Genomic DNA, 12,298 nt, shown 5'->3' on the forward strand with positions numbered 1-12,298 from the left:
CCTCAGTGTAGTGCAATCCTGGAGTTAGTATATATAGTTGGGGGAAGGGGGGGGGGACTGTAATATTATTACCTGCCCTCATCTAGCCGAATCTAATTCATGCATCAATCCACACCATATACAATACACCAAATACAGTCCTATAAATGGTAGTTTTTTTTGTGGGGTTTCCTCGCTTGTGACAACTTCAGTCTCGAAAATTCACTAGTTCTCCACAAAAACACAACTCCAATGTCATTTAAGTTGCCACATCCTCAGTCAAGCAATCAAGATCATCTGACTTTAAAAATTATGACCAGGAAAACTTTTATCCTTCTTCTTCAGACAAATTTAGTAAGGGATTATTTACTACATGTTACCCTGGTTAAATGTGCCACACATGCACCAAACTCTTCCACTCCCCTAACTTCCCCAACTAATATTTAGTGTAATAAAATCTTCCAATATTAATATAAATTACATCATACATTTTGACATCACCTCCTTCCCCATCTTCATTGCCCCCTCTCTGTTAATCGTTCATACCTCATTAAAGTCAGTTTTGGAATGCAAGGCAAGGTTTAAAAAGGCATCTTGTGGTTGTTAGTCTACTATACACTTATGAAGAAGCTATCACTACACCCTATACTACCTCCTTTATCTTGACACCGTCAGCCGCACTTAAAGTATGTGATAGAAAATTCCATTCCACTCTGTTTATCCTGCTTTGTTTCATTTGTTTCTCAAATTGTTTATCCTGCTTTGTTTCATTTGTTTCTCAAATGGCTTCTCCACCTGCACATTTTCGCACCATCAACTACTAGTTTTCACCTACATTATTTTTTTTCTACACATGTCCACCTCATTTCTTCTGTAATATTTGGTTCTCTCTCGATATTCCAAGCAGATATTCTGACAAATACAATAGTTCAGTTTTCCCCACAACTTCTTAAGTTACAGAGCAATCCATAGAAATTCTCAACATATCATCTCTAGCCATTAATTCTCACTCTGACAACCAAGATAGTTTGTTTTTACCAAGATTATTTACTAACCATTCTACAGTCAAAGGGTTATACCTCTGCCACTTCCTTTGTAAATTACCTCCTTCCAGAATGCTAGCACGTTTCAAAAAACATCAAGATTGTACCACAGTACACCAGCTGAATGCAAGGAAACAGTTTTAATGAAGAGGTTCATTAGACCCACTTATAACCATCATATTAAATGAATATAAACAAATAAACAGACACAGTCAGTTGAACTTTACACGTGTGTGGCAACCTATACTCAACTCCATGGAGCTTTGGGCATACTCAAATTGCTAGCATAGTTATAGTTTGACTGAGAGATCCCCTTCCTGTAAAGAAATATCAAACATATATTTTAAGTATACTTCCACACATAAGAAATATAGATCACTGCATGTTCCCCTACAAATCAGGATAATGAAAACAAAGCTACACAGTTTTGAATTATGATTGCTTAAGAACACGAAAAGAGCATTCACAGAAGAAAATTAAAGTACAACAGTACTACCATTTCCATTTTTCTAAAACTATGTAAAACTCCTTTAGTGGCAGTCCTCTTGCTCACTGGACAGTTGCCTGCAGTCAAGTTAAAAGCAAGTGTTACTACATAAAAGGGAGCTGCCAACTTTTATTACAACATAAATACTCATTCACTAAAACATGTGGCAATAGCAATCCACTTGTTCAATGCATATCCTTGTATAAAACTCACATAATGCACGTTAGAAAATGTTATCAGAAAATAAAATAAAAATTAAAAACACAGTACATTCTGATTCATACATGCAAAGTACCAGGAAGAGGGCATCAACAAAGAAAATATTGAACCCACTGAAAGGGACAATTTACAAAACTGTGTGTGTATACGCAATAGAGAAATGACTTGCTTGATTTTCTTAAAGGTGTACTCAATGGCTGCACTCAGCAATGATAAAGGTACACTGAGATAAGAAGCAATGTATCACGTTTAATATTTCTCTATTTTCTATGAATCTATAAAAGATCTATGCAAGCAGACTGAAGACAATTTTGCAATTTACCACTACAAAACAAAATGTATATATATATATATATATATATATATATATATATATATATATGGAAAAGTGTTCTGTTTTACTACACAAAAATCCAGTTTTCATCAATCAGTGCAGTATGCTATATATTTAGTGATTCAGAGACAGAAGATTTTCACAGATAAGTCCACACAGTTAACAGACATAAATTTTACATCACCTTCGGATGTGCGTGCATGTTTTTAAAAAGTTGGAGACTGTCAAGGTCCAATAATGCAAAGCCTATGGGACTCCTCCACTACGTAAAAATCATTTGGGTTTCTGCTACATTAACTGTTGGGTTCAGTGGCCTCAAAGAGATGGACAGATGATTATATGGAGGTTGCAGCTAGGAAAAAAATGTTATAAGAGGACAAAACAAAAACTTTTGATTTCAAAGTGATTAGAAAGAAACTACTACCTAAACCTAACTTGGAACTATGAAATCAAAATCTATTATTTGTAGTTTAAACATTCTACTGGACTACCCAGTACTGCCTCCCTCACACTTCGATAAGTCTGTAGCAACACACTGCCCACACCCCAATTAAAATATCTCACTAAACTCTACTAACCTCTACCAAACAGGCTAACTACCCACTTTATTACCCTGTACTGTTCCCACAGACCTGAATAAACAGCAGCAATACCAAGCATCCCACCCCACCTCCTCGTCTAAAAAGGTACATAACGGTGTGGATATTAAACTACAAACTGGATACTTTCAGTGGCCTTACTTAATCTTTAAAATAAACAAACTGGAAAGTTAATTAAAACTCAAAACTACTCACGTTTTCCTTAGAAATCCTTTCACACAGAAACGCCTGACAACACAGCATCCCACTACAACAAAACAAGTAGTGCCCAAAGGTGCATAACAGACAGTCTTTGTTTATCTGCATGATTATTGCCTCAATGTAAACAATACACACCAGTACTGAATGGACATTTTTGAATGTGGCGATACATATAAAGTTTAAGTAAAGCATTTTATTACAGTATAAGCCCCTTACCCATCTTTCCTCCTGGCTTTGTAAACATGCCCATAGGTTCCTCGACCCACTTTACAACCTTCATACTCAAATAAATCTTCTACTCTTTCCCGCTGGGCAGTGAGCTTTGTTTTAAAATCGTAATCCATAACAAAAACACAAACAGAAATACATGTAGAGAACTTGAAATATTTTGCTAAATTACCACCATACTAAAACGATAATTTCCATATCATAATATATGAAAGACCCAAAAGACGTGACAATGTCACGTGATCTTGTCGTCGTGACGTTTCTTACGCATTTTTTTCTCGCGGTTTTGTGTATAGCTAAGGTTGTTTGAGTAATGCAATTTGTGCTTGGTAGGTTTTAGCCAGAGTTACATCTTTGTTTAAGGGAATCTTGTTAAGGTGTACTGTAGCTGTGTTTATTAATTTTTTTGTGCTGCTTTTCGTGGGTGTTTCTGTGATTTGATACTGTAGCTTCTTAATACAGGAATCTGTGAATAAGCTAATAATAATGAGGGGTCGTATGTTCATAGGTAGGTACTAGCCTATCGGCCCAAGGGCCTACGTAAGCTTAGCCAACAAGGTTCCTTGGCTTACGCCACCCAAGAAAGTACTGCTAATTTTGCCTTTGTGTTCTGCCTATCTTGTAACATGTTTGATTTTCTGCTAAATCATTGAGGGTTGTAGTCATTTAATAATGCAAGATATTAGAGTTTCATACGTGTTGTTCAGAAAAAACGCATGATAATGCAACACTTGTGAATTAGAGTAGTTTTTAAAAGTTGTCCCTGATTTTGGGCCTTTTATCCCCCTCTCCAATTATTTTTGGCTTTGGTCTGATTCTTGAGCAAAAAGCTAGTTATGTGAGGGATATAGGTACAAAGTCAGATTTTTCAACTGTCCTCGTATAGTTTACTTAATAGAATCACAAGTTTTGGATTATGTAATATCTGAAGAATATGTTGTCTTAAAGTAAATGTGTGTTCTTTACAGTCAGCACTTCCCAACCAGAAAATCACAGATTTTATAAGAGACTGACCAAAAATTTGGGACAAAATTAAGGATATCCTGCAAAATGTGTTGTCCACCTCCTTTGCTTAATAGTCGGGAACAAAACCAGAGTGGAGGGTGAAGTGAGGGCAGCAATTTACATCGATGTGTTATACACACATTGCCAACATACTGGCTGACAGGTTCAGTGCAAACTTCTCCCCCCCCTCCCCCCCAAAAGGAGAGATATCTATTCCAGAGGATTGTAGCCCCCCAAACATCTCCAACGCCCAGGTGAGAACTGCCCTCACTAAGGCAAAAAACACAGCATCCATGGGACCGGATGGTGTCCCCGGCTGTGTGCTTCATGAACTCAATGAGGAATTAAACCCACAGTTAGGACAGCTGTTTAATCTTAGCCTCACCTCAGGATACATACCCAAGGAGTGGCGCACGGCGACTGTGGTCCCACTTCATAAGGGCGGTGCCTCCACAGACCCTGGAAATTACCGCCCCATTAGCTTGACAAGCCTTATCTGCAAAGCCATGGAGAGGATCATAATGGAACTCATAAATAAAGACATAGGGAACTTGCAGACTTTGGATCCAACTCAGTTTGGCTTTGTCAAAGGCAGATCCTGCCTCTTAAACTTGGTTGACTTTTTCGAGACAGTCACCAAGGCCATTGATGAGGGAAAGGCAGTCCATACAGCCTACCTCGACCTGGCAAAGGCCTTCGACACAATACCCCACTCAGGTATCATCGAAAAACTCATCAGCTTGAATGTAAACCCATACATCACAAGATGGGTTGCAAACTGGCTAAGTGACAGAACCCACAGGGTCAGAGTTGCTGGAGCCATGTCAGACTCAAAGCCTGTCACAAGTGGTGTCCCACAGGGCTCAGTCCTGGGTCCACTCTTGTTCGGCATCTACTTTTCTGAAGTACAAGCAAACACAGGAGGGTTATGGCTGACAAAGTTTGCAGATGACTGCAAACTGGGCGCCATAGTCGAAAACACATCTGACACAGATATCCTCCAGAAGGGCCTCACAGAAATGGATAACTGGTGCCAGAGCCATGGCCTGAAGTTAAACGCCAAAAATGCATAGTCATACCCTTTGGGAAAAACAAGGCTACCCCTAGCTACCATATAGGTGGCAATCCACTGAGCACAGAAAAAGTCATCAGAGATCTGGGGACCCAGGTTGACAGTAGCCTTCGCTTTGACACTCATGTTGCTAAAGTAGTTAGGAAAACCTTCTATATCACCCACCTGATCATGAAGGGATTCACATCTAGATCAAGGGAGGTCATCGTCCCCTGTACTCATCACTTATTAGACCTATGATTGAGTACAATGCCCGCTCGAATGTATCTGACCAGACACCTGCTGCAGCTTGAAAGGCCCCAAAAGTTCCTCACCAAAAGGATAAAGGGTCTCAAAAATATGTCTTATGCTGCCCGACTGAAAGAACTCCAGCTCTATTCAGTCTCATACCGCTTGCTCAGAGGTGACCTGTGCCTGACATATAAGGCCATGTCAAACCCAGATTTGATGAATATGCTTCACCTCAAAAATCTAGATCCCTCAGAACCACAAGGGCGGGAGACTTAAACCTTGACACGGTTATAAATAGAACGTGCTGGAGGGACAGATTCATCACCCAGAGACTCCCTATGCTGTGGAACAAAATCCCGGTACATGTGAGGCAGAGCACCTCTCTGGTCTTGTTCAAGAGGAATCTTGACCAATGGATGGGAGATTGCAGATATACCCCAGGGATTACTTCAGCGTCACTGCTTGACAGAGGCACAGCAAAATGATAGGCATAGTTTTTATTCAAACTAAAGGGGTGGCGAAAGCCACATAACTATGGGCTAGGCTTATAAATGCCCTTGGGCAGATAGCCTAGTATGAACCTATGAACCTATAAGTATGAAACGAATGCTTGGCATTATTGATTGTAATGTTTAGTAATTATCAGAAAAGTAAAAACTTTACATCAGACGACAAAAATGCAAAAGTAAGTTAGAGATAGTTCTGAACTATGTTTGATGGGTAATCTTACATTCGCCACCCAGGAAATTAATTTGCTTGTGCCCCTGTCGAGCAGAGCCACAGAAGTGATCCCCGGGGTGAATTTCCCATCCAATCAAGATTTTTCTTGAAGAGTGCTAATGAGAAGCTCTGTTTGACATAGTTTGTTCCAGAGTATGGGAAGTCTCTGGGACAGGAATCTATCTCCCCAGCATGTTCTGTTTATTGTGGTGACAAGGTTTTGGTCCCTAGAGCGTGTAGCTCGGAGAGATTGGGATTTCTTTCAGTGGAGCATATCCAACAGCTCTGGGTTTGACATAGCTTTGTATGTTAGACAGAGATCGCCCCTGAGTAGGCGATATGCAATGGAGTAAAGCTGTAGTTTTTTGAGACGGTCTGCATAGGGCATCTGTTTGAGGCCAGTAATCCTCTTTGTGAGGTTTTTCTGTGGTCTTTCCAGTTGTTGTAGATGTCTTGTGAGGTACATACCAAAAGGGGCATTGTACTCTATAATGGGTCTAATGAGTGAGTAGAGGGGAACAATGACCTCTTTTTTTTTTTTTTTTTTTTCTGGATGAGAAACCTTTTGTGATGAGATGAGCCACGTAGAAGGATTTCCTGACCACTGTGGCGATGTGATTATCAAAGGAGAGACTACTGTCCACCTGTGTCCCAAGGTCTCGTCACATTTTCGGCATTAAGTAGACTACCAGCTATGTGGTAGTTCATGGGTACAGAGTTTTTACCAAAGGGGATGACGATACACTTTTTGGCATTGAGCTTCAGGCCATGGCTTTGACACCAGGTATCTGTCTCAGTGAGGCCCTTTTGTAGTTTGTCCACATCGTTGGGAGTTTCGATTATGGCTCCTAGTTTGCAGTCATCTGCAAACTTTGTTAGCCAAAGACCTTCTGTGTTGGCCTGCACTTCAGAGAAGTAGATACCAAACAGGAGAGGACCCAGGACTGAACCCTGTGGTACTCCACTTGTCACTGGTCTGATGTCGGATTTGGAATCTGCTACTTTCTCAGTGTGGGTTCTGTCCATGAGCCAGTTGGCAACCCATCTTGTGACATAGGGATTTATACCTAGTTTAGTGAGCTTATCTATAATTCCAGAGTGGGGGATGGTGTCGAAAGCCTTGGCGAGATCTAGATAAGCTGTGTGAACCATTTTATCCTCGTCTATGGCTTTGGTGACTGCTTCAAAGAAGTCAATCAGGTTTAGGAGACATGATCTGCCTTTTACAAATCCAAACTGGGTAGGGTCCAGAGTTTGGAGATTACCAATGTCTTTGTTTATGAGTTCCACAATGATACGTTCCATGGCCTTGCAGACCAGGCTCGTCAGGCTAATGGGGCAGTACTTCCCGGGGTCCGTCGTGGCTCCCCCTTTGTGGAGTGGGATAACCGTCGCAGTGCGCCATTCAGTGGGTACAAAGCCTGAGGTGAGGCTATGATTGAACATGGTACTTAGGTGGGGTGCCAGTTCAGTGGGTACAAAGCCTGAGGTGAGGCTATGATTGAACATGGTACTTAGGTGGGGTGCCAGTTCATTCTGTAGTTCGTGTAGAACGCATCCTGGGATATTGTCAGGTCCCATGGATGCTGTGTTCTTGGCTTTGGAGAGTGTGTTTTTTTACCTGTGCAGCCGTGATTATAGGAACACTGCATTCTTCCGGTATAGAGATGGGTCCTCTAGGGGGTGAGAGGGGGGTATCTGCTAGGATGTTGGCAATATCAGTTGGTTCTGTATATTTAGTGCCATTGTGCTGTAACTCGGAGCAGATCTGAGTGTTCCCATTTAGATTCTTGACATAGCTATGGAATGCTTTGTGGTTGTCTTTAGAGTCAGCAGCAATTTTGTTTTCGTAACTAGCTTTGGAGGATTTTATGAGGGATCTCAGCTTCTTACTGAGGTTGACCAGGGAGTTCCTCCAGTCATGGGATTTTACTCTTTTTTGCAACAGTTTCTTTCTTCTGTTGTAGAGTTTGTTTATGGCAGAGGACCACCAAATTGGCTTCCTTTTTTGGAGGAACATCTTGGTTCTATTGGGGATAGCATGATCCATGCACTAGTGTAAATGCTTATAAAGTGCATTTGTGTAGGATTCAGTAGTCATACCTCTATTGTCCGTCTGCATGGGTGTCATGAAGTTTGCCACTTCTGTCTTAAGAAGTGTGAAGTTGGCTTTGGAGAAGTTTTTTACAATGGTTTCCGTAATTGGGGGTGGGATGTGGATGTCAAGGCTGATTAGCTTGTGGTCGGATCTGACCAACGAGGAATTGACCTCTGGTGTGAAACACCGGCTTCCCATGTTGATAATGACCAGGTCTAGGATATTGCTGCCCCTGAGCAAGGAATCTGGACAAAGCCACCAATAATGGGGGGACAAAGGCCCCAAAATAGGGACACTTTTTAAATGTTGCTCTTACCAACTTAGAAAATTGATAGAATAATAGGTTTTGCATCGGCATGAATTTTCTGAAGGATATGAAGTCTGAAACTCAAATGTCTGTCATTATTTTCTGACACTAATCCTGAATAATTTGCCAGAAAGCCACAATTTTATGAGAAACGGAACAAAGGTATGATGCAAAAATCTGAACATTCTGCGAAAATCTAAACAGTTGAAAGGTATGCTTTAGCGTTCTTCAAATAGGGCCATTCCAGGGAGTTTTTCAGTATGGAATTAAACTCAGTATGTACAGGAATTGTTTTAGCAGGGGTCGAGCCCCCCTGCACCCCCCTATGTTTATTTACTACATTTGATTTTAGGAATTGATTTTGGGGGCGGGGGGGGCGCTTGCCAGATTACAGAAGCAGCATGCAATGCAGTTTTCTACCAGATTACAGCTGCTTAGGTTCATGCTTCATGTGAGTTGCATTCAGGTTGTAGTCAGAAGTGTGAGGCATTTAGTGTTTGCAATGTACAGTATTGCATAGTATCGGTGCACAGTGGTAGAATAGCAGATGAGTCATTCTTAAAGCATACTTTTTATAATATATTGCATTTTTTTTTTTTTTTTTTTTTTTTTTAAATGTAGGTAACACCAACAGCTAATACTCGCATACATTTCAACATTCTACACTTTGGATTTACGTACTGCGCACTTAACAGCGGTGCCCTGACTCAACTATTTAGAAAGTCTTTCATATTCATTCTAATGGCGAAGGTCTTCACATGTTTATTCAGAGTAAGACTAGCAAAAACAGTCATATGCAGGGTGGTGGGCGGAGTTTGGGCGGTCCTTGCTACTGCGCATCTGGTGGGGTAGTGTTCTATTACAAAACTGAATCCGTTGATTGAGTCATTTTGAGGCATTTAAACTGTAACTCCATTATTTTGTTCTTTAACTGAAATTTTTGTCTGTTCAGGTGCTGAGAAACTGAAGTACTTTTTATTGTGAAATAATTTTAATTGCCATTTTCTAAGTGTCTGACCACCATTGTGTTTTTCTAGAGTTTTTTGATTAGTTGGTTGTCTTGTTTGTTCTGTTTTATATAATTGCTAGTTGTAGTGCAGAGCTGTGCCACATCACCATTGCTGTAGCTACGCAGTGGTTAGTGGGTGCATTTTATTTTTTTCCCTTAAATAATTCTCCCAAGCTATTATTATTATTATTATTATTATATATGCAACATATATTTTTTGTGTGGTTTCTCGGCTACTAATTTATGCCCTGGATAGCTTTAGTTTGTGAATATCTTTATCTGTTCTGATTTGCTTTTAGCTGTGCTGGGATTGTTGGTCTACTTTGTGTTGCCCTGTTGACACCACTTACCAGGTAACATTTAGCTTCCTTATGTACTTCACTAAAAACATTTAATGCACTGGACAATATGGAGGGCTAACAATCTTGTTGCCCTCCTGTCACCCGCCTCCTAGTACTTGGTGTCCTAAAGGTACTGTAGTACTGCCTCATAGTCACTAATAATAAACCTTTGCTTAACACAGGGGGTTCAGTCTGTGACAGATGTAAATAGTTAATATGGTGGGATTCTTCTCACAAACAGTAATGCGCAATGAGCCTTTCACAGGCACATAGTCTTCTCAACCAGTACTACATTTTCAAACAGGTCATACTAAATTGTCAAACACTGGTGCTGTAAAAAGATTTTTTCCAGTGCCCTCTAGAACTTGTAAGAATGTGCCCCAGTGGAAGTTCTTCAATCCACCTTCTCCATGCACACCTGCAACACGTCACCTGTAGTATATTTGCTCCCAGTCAAGTAATACTAAATTAGCTTCTGATAAGAATGTAGTAGTATCTGGTGTCTGAGTTGTTAGACTACCAATTCCCCACTTCGGGAGCTGGACAAGTATAGGGTTATTGTCAGCTGCCACTCAGTTACTAGAATCACAGACATTACAATGCCCTCAGGATCCTTTCCTGAGACAAATATGACCCCACCATGGTGGGGAGTACATGACCAAAGGAACAAAACTCTGCGATATGCAGAGACTCCTGTCAGAACTATCTAGATGTGTTGTAGATGCAGGTAAAATTCTTTGTCTTGAGTGGGATTCTTCAACAAGAATGAAGCCTAGATATAAAGAGAAGATAATTTGGTGTTAACATCTTCCTTATTAGCTAGTGTTATTCCAGTGGGATCTAGTATGTATTGGCCTGGAATGAGACAACAAACAGTCCTACTTGTTTTGCAAAGGAAGGCCAAAGGTTTCTGCATACTGGCAAAAGCCTTTGCTTGCCCCCATATTGCCTTTTTTACATTGAGTTCATATAAAACGCAGCAACTTAGCAATTTCTTCAGATGCTAAATTGGACCATATTAAGTTGGCTCTTCTCAATAACAACCCGACTGATTTTGAGGTGCTTCTGTATCGGGAAGATGTCCATGTGTGTGTAGTTGCAGTGACGTGGTTTAAATGTGAGGAAAAACTCCCTCTATAATTGAGTTTTGCACTTACTATGCCTATAGGCTTAGTGGAAAATGTAGTGGTGTTTCCATATTTATCAAGGACCCCATCTGATGTAGATTGATACCCAAAGACCCATAAACCAAATGCCTATTAATTCAGTTTACCACGGGCAAGGCAAACTATTAATTTATAGAACACCCCTCTGTTTCTAGATGATCATTCTTGGAAGTTTTAGAAGAAATTCCTATAAGGAATAACTTGATAATCATAATTGACCTCAACTACCCAGCTATACACTGGAGCAACTGTAGCACTAACATTAGGGCATGCCCAGAGATTTCCTGACTTAAACAATAGGAATTCATGTGAACAAATAGTTAGCAAACCCAGTGGAGGCCAAAATATCCTTTACTCATCCTCACTAACATTGCCTCTATCTGCTCTACTCTATTTCTATTTCTCCATTTAAATCCGAACATAAACCAATGACCTTTACTCTCAAAATCACTATCACCCTTGCATCAAACATCTCTGTTTTTAAGGACTTCAAAAGGGGCAAACCTTATACAATTATAAGATGAAATCTCTAAACTTACCCATAATTTCTCTAGTGTTGACACCAACATAGCAGCCAACTTCACTGAGGAGTTTTATGTCCATTTAAACAAATGTATAGATCTAGCAGCACTAACCAGAACCAAATACTATGAGAAATTGAAAGCAACTCTTCTGTGGGCAGCCATCACAAACTAACTTTACAACAAGAGAAAAAAACAACTCTAAACCGTAAGGTAAGGTGAGAATTCCTCTGAATGAGGATATAAAAAATATATATTTTACCAGAAAAAAGCACTGTAAGGACCAGTAAAGCAACCCATAAATACCAATTAGCTTCTGAAGCAAAGGATAACTACAAACCCTTGTTCAGCCATGTTAGAAAACTAAAGAATAAAACCTAACATTGCTCTGGACTTCTGCTTAATGGGACTCCTCATTTTGGCTCATATGACATTGCAAGTATACTAGCAAACATGTTTTCTGCAAACTTCACCTGTTAAACCTTTTTACTTTCTTCAAACTAGTTACACAAACTGTCAAAAGTAGTCCTGCTATTCATATAGCTGATCTTTATCTGGCCAAAGCAGTTAATACCATATGTCCTTCTGCAATTGTAAGAAACGTGTCATCCTTAAATACAGATCCTTACATGGTAAGGTAGATTACCAGTTGGCTGAAAGGCAAAATCTACACAATTCGTGTGGCAGGTGGATCTTCTGTGTTGAATCTTCTCTTGTTTGGCATCTACTTCTCTGATC

General features: G+C 40.1%; 1 protein-coding gene across 3 annotated transcripts in view; it reads right to left on the reverse strand.

Annotated features, from left to right (window-relative positions):
* The window catches only part of CDK19 (cyclin dependent kinase 19), a 1,741,514-nt gene extending 1,738,169 nt beyond the window's left edge, over positions 1-3,345 (reverse strand). For 2 of the 3 annotated variants that reach the window (XM_044066618.1, XM_044066628.1), the window contains exon 1: positions 3,079-3,345. In XM_044066618.1, the coding sequence (XP_043922553.1) occupies positions 3,079-3,206 (128 nt within the window). In that variant the 5' untranslated portion in view covers positions 3,207-3,345. The remainder of the gene's footprint in view (positions 1-3,078) is intronic. The other variant, XM_044066639.1, reaches the window with a different exon arrangement.
* Between the last annotated feature and the right edge of the window lie 8,953 nt (positions 3,346-12,298).

This window comes from Protopterus annectens, chromosome 1.part0, assembly GCF_019279795.1.
Source record: "Protopterus annectens isolate FY-2018-M chromosome 1.part0, PAN1.0, whole genome shotgun sequence".
NCBI classification, from domain to species: Eukaryota; Metazoa; Chordata; order Ceratodontiformes; family Protopteridae; genus Protopterus; species Protopterus annectens.